Here is a 16,033-nt window from a genome sequence, read left to right on the forward strand (position 1 = left end):
TTTTCCTAAACTGGTATTAACTGCAGATTTCATTAACCTTTTCCCACCTCTGTGGATTTGGTCACTATTACATCCATCAAATATTCCTGGAGAATCCTTTAGAGCAAATTGTCATAAATCCAAACTACCTTCTGTTATTCTCTAGATAAGGTTATTCTCTAGATAAGGTTGTGCAGCCTGTCTTAAATCACTAGAAACTCCTGTCCTGTCTCACGCCATCCAGCCATTTCTCTGAAAATCGGTTAACTCTTAATCCAGAGTGGTGGCTGCTCGGTGTAGTCTGAGTTTAGAGCACACTGATACCCCCTCCTCTCAGCCCCATCCCCGGCCTGATGCCCTGTGCTTCCTGCTGGCGTGGTGCATCCCCAGCCCGAGGGACGGCCAATGGCAAAGGCTGGGCAACGCGAGGGGGGAGGAATTGAGGGCACCGAGTACAGCGCTTACTGCTCACACAGCGAAAAGGAGATTAGTTCAGCTTGTCGTTTAACAACCTGGCATCTGGGAGAAATTAGAGTAGCTAATTCCATCCACAGAGAGCCTGCAGAAACTGAGGTTATGCTGGCTTCCAGCTTATTATGTGTGAGATATTAAGACTGAGGAGACAGATAAACATAAGCTTGAAGCAGTAAACGTTATTCAGACAAACTGAAGATGGCTGTGTACCTCATTTTTGGGCTTACTGACAAACAAATTCACAAATTCACAATAACTGTAGCTTCTAGTGCTGATTATAGTAGTCTGATACTACTTTAATAAGGGCGATGTGTTTAAATGCTTAAACCTCTATGGCATTTAATCAAACTGACCTTCTCTTGCAGCTTTCTGTGCGTCAAAATAGATGGAGGGATCTCAATTCACTGGTGAGATATAGAATAAACAGGAATTATTAATCCTGTATGAAATTCTCTTCCTAGAAAATGTATTGCTTTCTTTCACATGTAGGTGTGAATGAATGTGTAGAAGATTGATTTTGGCAGAAGCAAGGTGAAATGCAGGTGGGATGTGGGAGGGTGTCCAGAATCACTGGGAATGCAGAATTGCTTCCCTGCACAGATAGCACTACAGAAGAAATCACAAAGATAAAAAGGAGAAAAGAAAAAGAATCTATCTATTTATCTGTCTGTCTCTCTATCTGCCTATCTATTTCTCAGAGTAAGATTCATAGAACGACGTGAGAAAATGCACTCAGATCCCCAAAGCAAAAAAAGTGGAAGCGCAACTGTAAAAACACCACTTCAGCTGTTGCAGTTCAGAGTAACACATTCTTTTATTATTGCATAATTACTGACTGCTGAATGTTTGAAAATGCACTGACATCAAATAAACATCTTGTGATGTACCATTGGTCTAAGTAGGCCTTTATCTTTATAAACCCTAATTGGAGATCAGTCATTAGCCAGTGAGCACATAACCTGCCCTATTTGTACAGCCAGAGTGAGAACTGGTAAATAAATGACAGGGCAATAGGGAATTGACAGGCTGGCCAAAATATGTGTGACCTTGTGTCTCACATGCTTCAGGGTTTACTGGAGACTGAGGGAAAATCACCCCCTCTCCTAAAGAACTTGGAGGTTAATGATGCTGAAGTTGGAGAAGAAATGCAGCCATTCTACCTTTTCTCAGGCACTTTTGCCATGCACAGTGAACTCACCAGTGCCAAGTTCCACAAGAGCCCCATGAATTCCTGGGGAAAGGGAGTGGATCCAGAAGGATGAAAACTGTCATGGTTGGCATTTATCACACTTGAAGTATAGAAAATGCAGAGATAAAAAGTTGCATGTATCTGCAGCATTTATCTCCATTCACATTCTGTGTCATGTATCTTAAGGTGTAAATCCACTAGGTTAGGTGACTGTTTTCCACTCCATGTGGTGGGCACAAGTTCCTCCTTTATTGTAAGTGGAAATAAAACAAGATATGTGGTAAAATGAGACAGGAAAAAATAAGTAAACAAGAATTTAACAGATCTTAAACACTTCATGTTTATTGTACATTAAATAAAACTATTTCAGTTAAGTTGACAGACCAATGGGTCAGATTTAGGAAATCAAAACTTCTATAGGAAGATACGTTCAGCTTAAATGATCATTAATTACATATGCATTAGTTACATTACAGTAAAACCATATTCTGTTAAACAATTCTCAGGTGAATAAGATACATTATCAGAGGTATGTATTCCAAGGATCTTATTGCACATCTACTGGCTAACCCATGTACTTCCAGTCTGAGAAAGATATGCTTTGTACCACTGGATACAGACTGCCTGCCTCCTTATGCTTGTTACACAGCTTCCCCTCTTTCCTCATCAAAAAACAGAACACGATACCAAACAGAAAATAAAGCCGAACATTACAAAACGTGTGTTGTCTTCATTTCATTTCATTTCAACCTCAAAGCAATCCATGCGTATTCTTTCTTTTCAGTAAGAGCAGGTAGGGAAAACAAAAGGACAATTAGGGAAAAAAAAGAAAGTCATAAAAGCCCCCACTGCACATGTTTTTCTGTAGTTGCAAGAACTAAAATGTTGTTATTCTGCTAGCAGCTTCCAGTGCAGTGGGAGGAAGCACTGTGGACGGTCTCTCACTTCCCTTCAGTTTTGTCTGCCTGCACTTCACGCATATACGAGTCAATGATATGCGGAGGCACTCCATCCATTAACAGTTTGAAGAACGAAAGCCCACCTACAAACAAGGAAAACAGGTAGTCTTAGGTTGAAGGTCTCTGTAGCAACAGCTTTGCACCTTTATTCTCTGGCATAAGTGACAAGTTTTACTCAGTCCCTATTGCATACTTTGAGATGTGGTAAAATTCAGCCCTGCTCAAAAATCCAGTATGACATCAAACCATTATTTAATTGGTTCTACACAGACCTTACCTGTCCTCTTGTGCAGGGTGAATTTCATTTCTAGGGTATCATATATTCAGTCATTTATCTCACCACATGCAATAGTTTATGAAAAGCTTCACTTCAAATAACTCTCCTGGCTTTCCATCGCACTGGGTGGAGTATGGTCAGAGATGGAAGTCAGTGCAGGGGGAACAGTGTAGAAAACACTGACCAGGATGAGTTGTGGAAAACATGCAGAGATATTCAGTTTATTCTAGTTTTGTGTCTTAAAATGGTTTCTAGGTATTTAGCAAAATATTTACCGTGTTGCTTAAAAATAACAAACGGGATGATATACATGAAAGAATCATATTAAAAAAGCCAGGATTTCCGATATAGTCTCCAGAGAGAGAGATGATGAAAACTGAAATTTTCATCTGCTGGGGAAGTCTGAGGAATCATTTTGGATTAGCTTATAAATTCACTTCAAAATTCCACTTTTTGTTGGAGTTGTTCAGCCTGGGAAAGGGAATGCTCCAGGGAGACCTCAGAGCACCTTCCTGTACCTGTAGGAAATTTACAGGGGAGCTGGAGAGGGACTTTTTACAAGGGCCTGTTGTGATAGGACAAGGGGTGGTGCCTTCAAACTGGAAAAGGATGGGTGTAGATTAGATACAAAGAAGCCATTCTTTACTGTGAAGGTGCGGAGGCCCTGGCACGCCTTGCCCATAGAGGTTGTGGATGCCCCATGCCACTGAAATAAAAGCCATGGGAATTAAACACGAGTATTCTTGTTAGTTTCATTGAAATGAAATTATGTTTGGAAGAAACAGTAGGAAAAATATAAATATTTTGCTAAAAAACTTTAAAAGCTGCCCTTTCTCCAGACAAAGAGAGTAAATTGCTTTAAGAAAGCTATATACCATTACTAGTCCTTTTACAAATCTGTGTGAATATTGTATTCTGCAAGTTGCAAACTACCCACTGATAGCTGCACTTACCTTCTGAGCTTTTTCTGGAGCACACCAAAAGCTTTAAAGCAAAAGTACATTGCCAGGGTGAAGATAACACTCTCTGAATGCTTCAGCTAAATGTGATTGAGCTGATACTTACATACAACATTTATGCTGAGTACAGATTTTTAAGAACTTACAACTTTTATTAACATAAGGATTATTCAATTAAAACGCTATTAGTTACTAGTGATTATGAGACTGTGCTGTCTCATTTAATGTCGTCATTGTGGCAGAACTTTGCTCCCAACCTTAGGTAGATGCACAATACAGACAAAAAAAAAAAAAAAAAGCATGCTTTTTGCCATTCTTTCAGCTTTTTGGCATTCTTTCAGCTCATGGAGTGCAAGTTGTGCTATAAATCATTCATTTTTAAAAGAAGTTAAGGCTGGAATAAATATTTTGTTTATGTAGAGACATATTCCTATAAAAATAACTTGCTGTAAATACATAATGCTCTTTTTATTACTACAATTTTATTCGTGCTTATTAATCATGCTAAGTCATGCACTGTTAAATTCCATTGAATCATGCACCATTAGAGGATATGGGATGTACTACTAAGAATTACCATAACAAGCAATTACTAAACTCTAAATTTCTATGCCTTAAAGCCATCATGCTGCTAACTTATAAATACATTTTCATTAAGTGACATAATGAAAATCATGCCATACTAGGCAGACATTGTATGACGTATAAACAGACATAAGCTTCATATGCAAGAACCATATGAAAGCTTACCTTAGATGACAATATACATTCAAAAATCCTTACTGTGTAACTAAGGGAGAGAGAGAAAGAGAAGTAACAATTTAATTGCTAACACAAAAGTGGAGAGAAAATGTTGAGTGAAATTATTATTACAATTATGTCAAGGTGATAATTTAATCCTTAGTCATGTAAAATATGCGGGAATAGAAGCACATGAAGAGTAAAAGGTAGGGATCCAGTACCACTTCAAAATTATCATTAATATGTAAAAACTAGATTAATAGATACAAGTAACTATAAAAACATCTAATTAGTCTAAAGTATAGATTGAAACCAAATTATATTTATAATAAAAGTTTCCAAATATAGCTTCAAAGAAGCTAATGTACACACATATATATATATATATAGTATTTTCCACCAGGGGAAGAAAAAGGCACACACGTAACACTGAAGCATATATATATATATGTTGAAACTCTATAAGGCAAAATAATCAAGTACAGACTAATTACATTCCTGTGCACTAAAGTATGTACTTTGTCATATATCCACATTTAATTACTAAAGCATGCTATTTACTCTGTAGTAGCCCTTACCTTTAATTAAACATTTTGCTTAATTAAACATAAAACACCCATATATATACACTTATCTATGTCTGTAAAAGCACTAAACTTTTCACCTATTGTAGCCTTTTAAGAAAAATACCCCATTACTTTGAAAGCTGCAGAAACATTATCCAGTCTGATCTAATGTGTTTTAGGACTGCAACTGTAAGTCTGGATGCATAATATATTGCAGACCAGTTTCTGGGCATCACTGTCATTTAAAAACTGCACTGTTAATATTCTGAATCCGGGCAAGATTCCAAGGAAAGAGACATTTCTATAGAAAGTAAAATTTTCTGAACCCAAATGAACTTGAATGTAAAATGATCTCTAGAAGAAATGAAGTAAATGAAGTAAAATTTTCTGCTTGTAAGTAATTGAATTAAGATTTCATCCTTAAAGGTTAAGTTCAGGCATGGATTATCATTCTGAGCACTAATTTGTAACCAAAGAGTAATCTGTTACAAAGAATGCCTTTTAAGTGCAGCAAATGACTTTGTGATACTTCTGGTCTTTCAATAATTCTACAAACTAACTGAGAGCTGTTTCTTTTGAAATGCATATTTTTTTCTCCTGGAAAGGTTTAAGTGTTGTGGTCAAACATATTCACAGTCACTAAATAAACTCTCTATAGATACACGTACTTCTATGAAATATGTCTAAAACCTCAGTAATTCGGATAGTAAATATCCATATGATTGGATATTTTCTTGATTAATTTGGCCTTCTTTGCTCATGTGGCATAGACAATGTATGCCATGAGACTCTGTCTAGTTTAATCTAAAAAAGCAAAGAAATACACACTTAGCATGCAGAAAATGCATTTGCATGTGGAAAGAGAGGGTGGGAATGAAATGGAATGTCCAGAGGAGTATGCGCATTATAAACCTGATTATCCCCCGCCAAGCTGAGTGGTTCTCCTGGGTTAATTACTCCATGATAGATCACTGCAGAATTAGAATATTTATAGTGGCATTTATTTGCATTTGAAATTCTTCCCAGTTGATCTTAAAACCTTCTAAAAATAAAATTTCTTATACAGCAACTTTGCTATCACCAACCTATTATTAAAGTGATCACCAACCTTTATTTCACTTCTAAGATAAAGGTTCTCCTAAGCTGTTTTTTCCATGATAAAAGAAGCACAGCATCTTATCTAAATCTTTTCATCAACCTCAGTGAAGCTGGTAAGAATTGTTTCGTTCTTTAGTGCTTGTAATGGGAGATTTAGAACCATATTTAGGTATCTGCTTCAACAAACTCAAAAGATCTATATGGTATTTTTTGTAATGAGATTCTCCGTATGTTGTTATCTTTCAAGACAGATGAAAAAGAGTCATCTGTTACATGACTTTTTATACAAACACATGTAGAGAAAAAAGCCACTCTGTGCAATTGTACTGAGTAGGTCACATAACTTCCATCTTTAAATTCACTCAGCAAACTTAAAACCGAAGAACAAAAGATTGTGTATCTGAAATAACATCAGTACATGAAAATCCTCTTATGAGGACAGAATAAGTTTTCATTATTTTAATTGTGCTTGTAAGTGACACTGAAATGTTTTCAGGAAACGAGCTTTACATTTAGCAACAACTAAGGGGGTTAATTTTAAGCCTAAAATAGTGTAAGGAAATGGCTAAAATTGTAGAAAATTGTAGCATACTGATAGTATTCATAGCCAGAGTATTCCTAACTAGTCAGTTGTTCCAATATTATGCACAGTCTGAAATCCTAGGCTGTTCAGATTCTTTTGGAGCTGAGCATTTATATAGGCACAATAATTTAAGTTCTCCAATATGTCAGAGATGGATGGCTAAAAGTAATTCTAGCCAGCATAAGGAAACATAGCTTGCTACAGTAAATACTGCTGCATGGCATAGAGCTCTCTAGCATGACTTACTAGTAAGTCATGCCTACTATCTGTAGTAATAGCACCATAGCTTGTATGTTCACCAGATAGGCAGCAGAGCCTTGAGCCTTTTAGTCTTACTCAGACAACATTCGACTCTATCTCATCATCTTACAAATCCAGACCTTGATAGTTACTTGCTGGAATAAAGCTGAACCAGTTTAAAGCTGTACATATGAAACAAACACACACACACACACACTGCAGCTCATTTCCAGTGAGTCAGAAATCCGCTGGTCTCTGCTCTGCATCAGCATGGTGAGCAGTCATCTGGGGAGCCCTCCTAAATAAACGAACAGGCTGGGAAATGAACATGTAAGTCAATAGAAGAGAGAAATAAGATGTAATTATGTCTTTATAAGATGTAATTATGTCTTTGTACTCTGGCTGTTTCAGAGTAATTTGCTCTATTTTCCTAGAGCAAGCCTTGAGCCTATCCTGGTTTGCTAAGCTTTAGCTACGGTGTTTACTTAGCAACATAACTTGGCTTTTTGTTTAAAAAAATAGACAAAGCAACCTTCTCAGGTATTGAGGTCTTCTGTTAAGCTGTGAAATAGAAAGTTTGTTTGTGATTAGGGAAAGCAATCTTACTTCCAGGATGAGGGTATCGCCGTTAAAAGACAGTATCTTAAAAATAAAAACTGAGAAATATATTATGCATATTTCCATTACATTATTTAAATGTTCAACTTAACACAGACCAAGTATTTATTGAAATGTCTTCTTGTTGGCATATCTGAGCTGTGGGACAAGATACATCAGAAAATACAGAAAATGGAAATTGAAATGCAAAATAAACACAGTGCAATTCATAAAAATTTTAAATGTGTTTTTCATTATAGATTAGCATGATGTAATTAAAGCCATATTGATGTCACCTAAATTCCCTCTAAATTCCTTAGTTAGATACTTCCTATCAGCTGGCTTTAGGCTCTTTTCCTTACTTATAATCTCAGAATAATCTTTTGAGAAACACTTAATTTATTCCATAGTTGAAACTAAGCCTTTGGTGGGAATTAGTCCAGCTAAATATGACCCTATCTTTTCCTAGGAAGTAATTTTCTGGAAAATATAGTCCTGAGATTATTCATTACTCATCCTATCCAAGCCCTGTTGCCATTTATTACATCCCAGTTAATTCTAAACTGCCTGAAATTCATAAAAAATATCCATTAATGGAAACAAAACAAAAGAAAGCAACCAGTATTACTTTGTCCTAACAGAGCTATTGATTTAATCCAGGAAAATTGAACTCACTTTTGCATTTGCCTTGCATCCTTTCAGCTCTGTAGACAGTGCTCAGGCAAAGAGGGTATTTGCAATGTTTTAAAGCTCTTACCTCTTACTTCCAGTTTGCAGTCCACTTCTGCCTCTCCCAGTTCATTGACTGCTCGGCAGGTGTAAGTGCCTCCATCGTAGGGGCTGGGTTTGCGGATCTCCAAGGTACAGACACCTTGGTTGCTGAACATTCGATACCTTGGGTCGTTCATTATGACTATTTTGTTTTTCATCCAGGTTATTTTAGGCTGTGGTAAAAAAACCCAAAAAACCAAACAACAACAACAAACAAACACAAACAAAAAAGAAAGCCCAAATGCACAAACCTGTGAACTGAAATATTTTATCCCCTATTTTGTGGTGTTCAGTTAAAGCTAAGTAATCCGGATATAGTAAAAAAGGAAGTAGTGATAGAAAGGAAACTGTAAATCTTAACTCAAAGATAAGCATTGGTTGCATCATACATCTGGTTTTTGGCACTTTTTTTTTTAGTGCAGCTCTTATCACCTAATTAAAGTCATAAGTACAAGCTTGTTCTCAATACAAGGACTGATCATTAGCTTTTGGCATCCAATTACTCTAGGTCAATAGGAAAACCATATTTTTCCACAGTAATTTGCACAGTCAGAAACTGTGAAGGTGAAAGGTGTGCAGCACTCTAGATTGCTCATTTTACTGTGCCAGTTCAGTTTCTCACACCGGAAAAAAGGATCTCAAAAAGAAACAATTCAAAAGAAACCACAAGACACACTGTGCAGTGAGTCTGAGAAACAGCACGGCACCCAGAGAATTCCTGCAATGTGCTTACTTAGAGGTAATTAGCTCTTTATAGAATAATTATGGCTTTATTTTAGTAACAACCTTTACTGATATATTAACTGTACAGCTGTTGTCAGCGAGAGTCCCAGCAAAGCCCAACCTTTTCCTGAGGTTCTGCCTCTTTACTGAGTTATCTGTGCATTAATTATTATGGTCCTGTAGCACAGGTAAGCAGCTCCTATATTTTGGTATTCTTTAGAGCCCACACCTGTCTGTTTGCCTTCAGCCTGGCTCATGAGTTAAATGGTAAAAGTGGCATTTAATTTTTATTGTCAGGTTAAACTCTCTCGTGCTTTAGGTGCTGTGCTGTACCTTGGGGTTGCCCCGGACGCTGCAGTTCAGGGTGGCATTGTAGCCAGCTACAGCAAATGTGTTCACCAGGGGCTGAGTGAACAGTGGCCGCTCACTGAAGTCAAAGTCATCGTAGACTGGGTATTTGTAGACTTTACCTATGAAGGGAAGTTTAAACAGTTGTAAAAGGAGCATTGGCAGGTAGCTAAACACCCAATTGCATTAAATGGCTAATAGAGAGTCAGTTCTGATCTGCACTGCTTTAGGCACCAATGTGACTCCAGTTACTGCACTTGCAGGGGAGGCTGGAGGTGGTCTGCACAGTGACTATAGCCCTTGGTCGTGCTATGGCAGTGATGTCTGAGGGCTTCTCTGTTTCCTGAGCAGGTGGTACACAAAGCAATATATGCTTATTCTGTGTCTGTGCCTGCATGCCCTGCATGCTACAGAGCAGGATGGATCCTGACCCTTGTACTGCAGGATGCCTGTCCTTGGCAAGCCTTGTTCACTCTGCTGCCAATTATTTTTTACAGTTTGTTCTGATTATAAAATGTATCTGTATCTGAAAATCTATTTTTCTTTCTGCTTCAAACAGTGCACAGACAACACAGATACCTGAATGGATGCAGTCTCTGAACAAGGAAAACATGGTAGCAAAATGTGTTTTCTCACTGCCAGTTTCTCTCTACTCTGAAATGGAGATTACCACCAACAAATCCTCTTCAGACAGCTGGCATTTAAGGTGGCTGGACAGACAGACATCTATTCCTGTGCACAGGTATCATTAAGCAGCTTTGCCTCACTGAAAGCTGATCCAAGCTCTCATACTGACTTTAGTGCAGTTTAGGCCTGATTCTTGCTCTCATGAGAAAGGCAAGTAAGCCGTGCTGAAAAAGAATTCCTAGAGCCATTCTCTTGTTCACGACTCCAGAGTCCTTCAGCCTGGCTGTGTGGGTTGTGCAGGTTGTCTGTCCTCTGCAGCATGGCAGTCATGTATTCCTTCCTTTCAGACAAACTGCCTTGATTTTCTTCCTGTAAGTTATTTGTTTTTAGAATTTCCTTTCCATAGGAAAGTGTTGTGGTTTTTAAGTTTGCAGTGCCATCTTCTGAAATGTCGGGATTGTTGACTGCAGAATCAGAATTTGCCCAACCTCACCCTCAAGAGATGTGAAGCAGGGGTTATTATGCTTTTCTGCTGCATCCTGCCTGAAATGGAGCACAGCTGATGCCAACTCTGCAGTGGAGGGCAGTGACCCACTGCTTCTAAGAGAACAGCTGCTTTATTCCTCTCCAGCTGTCTTGTCAAGGCATATGTGCCAGTGGTGACATGAGTCTGAGATCTGAGATCATAGAAAATGCCAGAACATGAGAGAAATGTCCCACTCCTGATTAAAAGCAGTGGCTATGAGCAGTGTGGACAAACCAAGAAGTCTGAATAGGAAATACTCTGGCCATTGTACCTGGCCTTGGGGCAGGGGATGCCTCTGAAAGCTTTAGAGATATGGCCTTTACCTCTAGTCACCTCCCAGCCTCTGAGCACCCCCTTCCCCCCTAACGAGGCATGGATAATTAACTAACCATCCTTTGCAATCAAAGCACTCTCTTTGGTCATGGTTGCATCCTCGCTGAGGCCGCACATATTCTCAGCAAAGACCCTGAAGTAGTACTCGTTGCCTATGACCAGCTCGTTGATGGTGGCACTGGTGCGGTGGTAGTGCTCGATCACGGTGAACCACTCCTGAAAGGCACAGACACACAGGGTGAGCTCCTCCCGACGCCCTGGGCCTTCCACAATCCCGTAGAACAATCAGCAAGCTTCTGGGAGCAGGTTCTTCTTTGAAGAGAATAGAGCTAACAATAATTAATAATGAATTGAGTGATAATGGCAGTACTGCAGGGCTCACTGCTGAGCAGTGAAGGCTGAATGGAAAGTGAACCCTACTGAACTGCTACGCTGGCAGCTGGAAGGGTTCACTTTAGGAACTGCAGTATTACAAAGGTTGTGTTGTGTGAGCAAGGCAGGCTCCCTTATTCCTAATCCACACTGCTGACAGAGAAAGCACAGTTGCAGATAACAAAACTGCTTTCCTGTGGGGAAGGCAATAGCATGGACTGTTTTGCAGTAATATGCACACACAAGAGGCCACTGCACTAATCTGCCCTCTCTATCACAGGCTGAGTGTTCATGAGAAATGTAGTTCTGTGCCCTAAATAGTTTTCTTGCTTTTCTAAAGATGAACTTGTGCTGACTTCCCTGTACCACAGTTTTCATTAACATTTGGTCAACTTTAGGAGCCAAAGCTCCTTTGGGAAAACAGTTTTTTTGGTAGCAGACCAGCTGTGCCAGAATTGCAAAATGCACCAGCACAGATACTGTGAGGAAAGTGACCCGAGTGATCCATGTCACACTGAACCCTAGATGCTGCTTGCTGTTGTTACTTTTTCCTTATGCCAGTAATTTAGAGGGGACGTTGTTCTGGTCACTGTACCAGAGACCATATTTTCTTATACTCTCAAGAGAGGGAGAAAGGGGAAAAAAGAAAAAAAAAAAAAAAGGATGGGAAGGTAAATAGTGGCTTAGGAATAATGAATTGATCAGACCATGAAGGAGATCAACACATTAGTACAATGGATAGAAGGGAACAGCAAAAGATTTTCTTGGAGAAAGAAGCTCCCAAAATATTGCCCTTGATTTCCAATGATTAAGTTTGCAGTAAATGTTAAATCTGAGAATCTGACTACTGTCTTTTAAGAAAGTGTAAAGTTTTTGTTAGTTTAATGAAAATAATAAATACAGTAATTTCACGAATACAAGCCGCACCAATTTGACCAAAATTTTGGTGGAAACCCGGAAGTGCGGCTAATATTCCGGGGCGGCTAATCTATTAACAAAATTCTAAAAGCTGCCAACACGGAAGTGAGAGCCCGCGGCAGCCCCAAGCCAAGCTGGAGCCCGGCCGGCCCCGGCAGAGGTGGGAAAGCCTGGCAGAGGCGGGGCCAGCAGTGTGGGGGGCGGGCGGCAGAGCCTGAGCCAGTAGGGCGGGGCAGGGAGGGCGGCAGAGCCTGGGCCAGCATGGCGGGGGAGCCCGGGAGAACTGGGGCTAGCAGTGCAGGGGAGCATGGCAGAAGCAGGAAGGCCGGCGGGTGGGGCTGCCTGGCAGCGGGGGAAGCCCAGCAGAATCGGGGCCAGCAGCGTGGGGGAGCCCGGCGGTGCGGGGGCCTGCAGTGCCGGCCAGGGCGAGGAGACGCGGCGGCGGTGCAGACGGGAGGGGGCGGCCGGCGAGCCTGGTGGCGGCGGCGGCAGCCCTGCCGGCGGGGCGAGCGAAAGCGGCGCTCGCAAAAGCGGCGCTCGGCGAGCGAAAGCGGCAGCGGGGCGAGCGAAAGCGGCAGCGGGGCGGACGGCGAGCCCGGCGGCGGCAGCCCTGCCAGCCGGGTGAGCGAACGCGGCAGCGGGGCGGTGCTGACGGGAGAGGGGGGCCAGCGAGCCCGGCGGCGGCGGCAGCACCACCCGGCCAGCCCCGCCGAGCCGTGGCGCTGAGCTGGGCCACCCGGCCCCGTCGGCAACCATGAGCGAGCCGAGCCTGCCTGGCCCCGCCCCGAGCCAGTAAAGCCCGCTATGCCGCGATCCTGTTACTAATTGGCCAATTTGTGAAAGCTGCGCACGGATTCTCGCGACGAACGAAAGTGCGGCTAATATTCAGGGTGCGGCTTATCTATTGACAAAGACAGCAACATTGTCGAGGCACCGGGGGTGCGGCTTATAATCCGTGCGGCTTGTATTCGTGAAACTACTGTATTTCTGCATTTTTTAATCTGTAAATCTCAGAGTGGCTTCAGAAATACCTATGTAGTGTTTTGCCATGGGTAGTAAGGAGTGGCAATGACTTACACAGTGTGACATTGCAAATTTGAAAACAGCAGCAATGGTACACTTTTATTGCAGCAATGGTACAGTTTTATTCTGGCAGAGCCTACTGAATTCAGAATTAATATTTTAAGGTTTTACTTTCCCTCCTGAGGCAAAGGAAAAATGCAGAATTACTTCTCTCAAATCCACCTATCCTTTCCTTTATTCATCCTTCTCTTTGGAATAACTTGAAAATATGTCAATTTCTAAGCTTCAGTTATAGTAAAGAAGAGATTTTTAGAGAGTTCTTTAGAGATTTTTTGAATGATGATAAATCAGTGCTTTGTCCACCTATGTAATTTTAAGCACATAATGGTTTTTTTTTTTTTTGAAAGGGAGAATTCATTAGTCTATCCAGCTTTTAAACATCTCCTTATTACTTACCATACTCTTCTTATCTGCTTTTTGAATAGTATACCCAGTAATGGCAGCATTGCCATCATCTTTTGGTGGTTTCCATGATAAATTTACATTCTCTCCCCAGACATCCTCAATAGTTACAACCTCTGGTGGGCCTGGGCGATCTGTAATGAAAATATGACATATTCTACTGTTTGCTTTCTGTCTTTTTACCACACACATCTTCTAATTAGTTTGATTTCTCTCTCTTTCTTATTAAAAAAAAAAAAAAAAAAAGGCAGAAGAAATATGTGGTAGCAAAATAAAGCTTTCCAAAGTGAAGGCATGTCAGAATAAACTTCATATTTAAAGTTGTGCTGCCAGTTTTGCCTATTATGTAAAAGAATAGATTGTAAAAAGGAAAAATAAATGTGTTTTCTTGTTTGTCTTTCCTACCTTCATGTGCTTTCAGCATTTAGGATTTCTTCCACACTGCATTTGTGACAAACTTACTATGAATTTGCTACCATTTCTGTCTATGGGTACACTCAACAGGAAAAATCTTGCATCCTGGATAGACAAAAACATGAGGGGCTTAACAGAGAAAAAAGGGACTGTTGCATTCCAATAATGCTATGGTGTATGGAGACACCACAAATCTACAGCCAAATTATTGGAGGTGGAGAGATATCACCACCAAGAGAGATGTTAGGATTCCCATTTTCCTGTAGCCTTGGAACAGCTGGGTTTATTTTCCTTCCTCCAAACATACCAATGATCTGAATGTCTATCGTAGCCTTGTCCACCAGGTTCTCCACCTCCACCTTCATGTTGTACTCGCCGGAGTGGCCCCGCTCCGCCTTTCGGATGAAGATGATGGTGTCATGCTCGGTGTTGCGGATGTTGATGTCGTTCTTGTCGATTGGAGAACCGTTCTTCTCCCACGATACTTTTGCTCTTGGTTTTCCCTGCAAGGAAAACATTTTTTTATGATTTTTATGGGAAAGAAAAAGGAAGAGAAGGAAACAAGTTTACTTCCTGTTTTTCCCAAAAAGGAAATTAAAACTATTCTGAAAGAAACAGAATTATTTTTTAAATTATACACCATTTAGAGATGCAATCATATCAAATCACCTAAAATATAACTTTCTTTCCTTTTGTTGTGTTTTTTTGTTTGTTTGTTTGTTTGTTTTTGTTTTTGTTTTGTTTTTGGTTTTTTTTCTGCCCAGGAGACTGAAAATATTTGCAACTTCTGGCTATATTGGACAATTATCTTTCTGGCTAAATTTGATAAATAATTCCCAGTTTTATGATAGAAAGGATAGAACAAAATATTTCACTCTCTGGAAATGCTTACATTCTCTACGCCGCCAGTGAAAGAGGAAAGCAATAGATTCAACCTCCAGGGATCCTAAACTCTCTTTTTTCATTGCAAAGGAAGTTGTAATAGCTGTTAGGAAGGCTGGATTGATCTCTTTTGTGTGCCATTTTTTGTGTGTCTAAGTGCCCAATATAGGTACTTAGAGTGATTTTCACCTGCTTTGCCATGGGACTTGCCTTCTGCAGGCAAACAGTTTGAAGATGCTGTCTGAAAAGGGTGATCTCACACAATTTTGAACACCTTATCTTAGAGAATAACCATAGAATATTCCTTTAATTTCTCAAGAGAAATATATCTTGCAGTGTATTGCTGATCAAGCTTTTATGAGGCTTTTAAAAGCCTCTGTGAACCTGAGTTATGCCCACCCAATATCTTAAAATGTGCAGACATGAAATAGAAATAAATTCTGTCATAATTCTTTTATTCATAAGAAGAACCCTGCATGGAAGGAGGCAGGTGCTGTTTAAAAGATATGGGAATGAAGGTTAACACAGTACTGTGGAAAAACATGCTACATATTTCAGTAATAGACATATTACAGTTTTGATCTCAAGGATTTAACAGTTGCAGTCTGCCCACTCTCCCCCTCACTTTTCCTCTCTCATGACAAGGAAGTTATTAAATGCCACAGTTTCACTCTTGAGAAGCATATTTAACTGCTTCCAGTGCAACCCTTTTGCCTTGTGCTCACAATTATCTCACGTGCAATATCTACTGTGAAGATTTGTAAGTGTCCTTTGGATGACAGATGACTGATCAGTCTCAGTGAGTTACCCAATTCATTACTTGGCTGAACATAATCTGTTTGAGACATTGAACCAAGAACTTTCAAGCACCTCTACTTCAGAGTGCTTCCACAGGTGCATAAGTTAGCTCATGGGCCAAAGAGAAAGTCAGTTAGAAAGCAGCAGTATCAAAAAGAAAAAGAGGAAGAAAAA

At 40.1% G+C, this 16,033-nt stretch overlaps 1 protein-coding gene across 1 annotated transcript in view; it reads right to left on the reverse strand.

Moving 5' to 3' along the window:
• Positions 1 to 4,594: 4,594 nt before the first annotated feature.
• Positions 4,595 to 16,033, reverse strand: part of MYBPC1 (myosin binding protein C1) — a 66,612-nt gene continuing 55,173 nt past the window's right edge. The window contains exons 28-34 of the mRNA XM_033058117.1: positions 14,487 to 14,682; positions 13,760 to 13,899; positions 11,047 to 11,206; positions 9,490 to 9,626; positions 8,420 to 8,606; positions 6,057 to 6,115; positions 4,595 to 4,627 (exon numbers count right to left, since the gene is read on the reverse strand). Coding sequence (XP_032914008.1) covers positions 4,607 to 4,627; positions 6,057 to 6,115; positions 8,420 to 8,606; positions 9,490 to 9,626; positions 11,047 to 11,206; positions 13,760 to 13,899; positions 14,487 to 14,682 — 900 coding nt within the window. The 3' untranslated portion in view covers positions 4,595 to 4,606. The remainder of the gene's footprint in view (positions 4,628 to 6,056; positions 6,116 to 8,419; positions 8,607 to 9,489; positions 9,627 to 11,046; positions 11,207 to 13,759; positions 13,900 to 14,486; positions 14,683 to 16,033) is intronic.

Source organism: Catharus ustulatus, chromosome 4, assembly GCF_009819885.2.
Source record: "Catharus ustulatus isolate bCatUst1 chromosome 4, bCatUst1.pri.v2, whole genome shotgun sequence".
Taxonomy (NCBI): domain Eukaryota; kingdom Metazoa; phylum Chordata; class Aves; order Passeriformes; family Turdidae; genus Catharus; species Catharus ustulatus.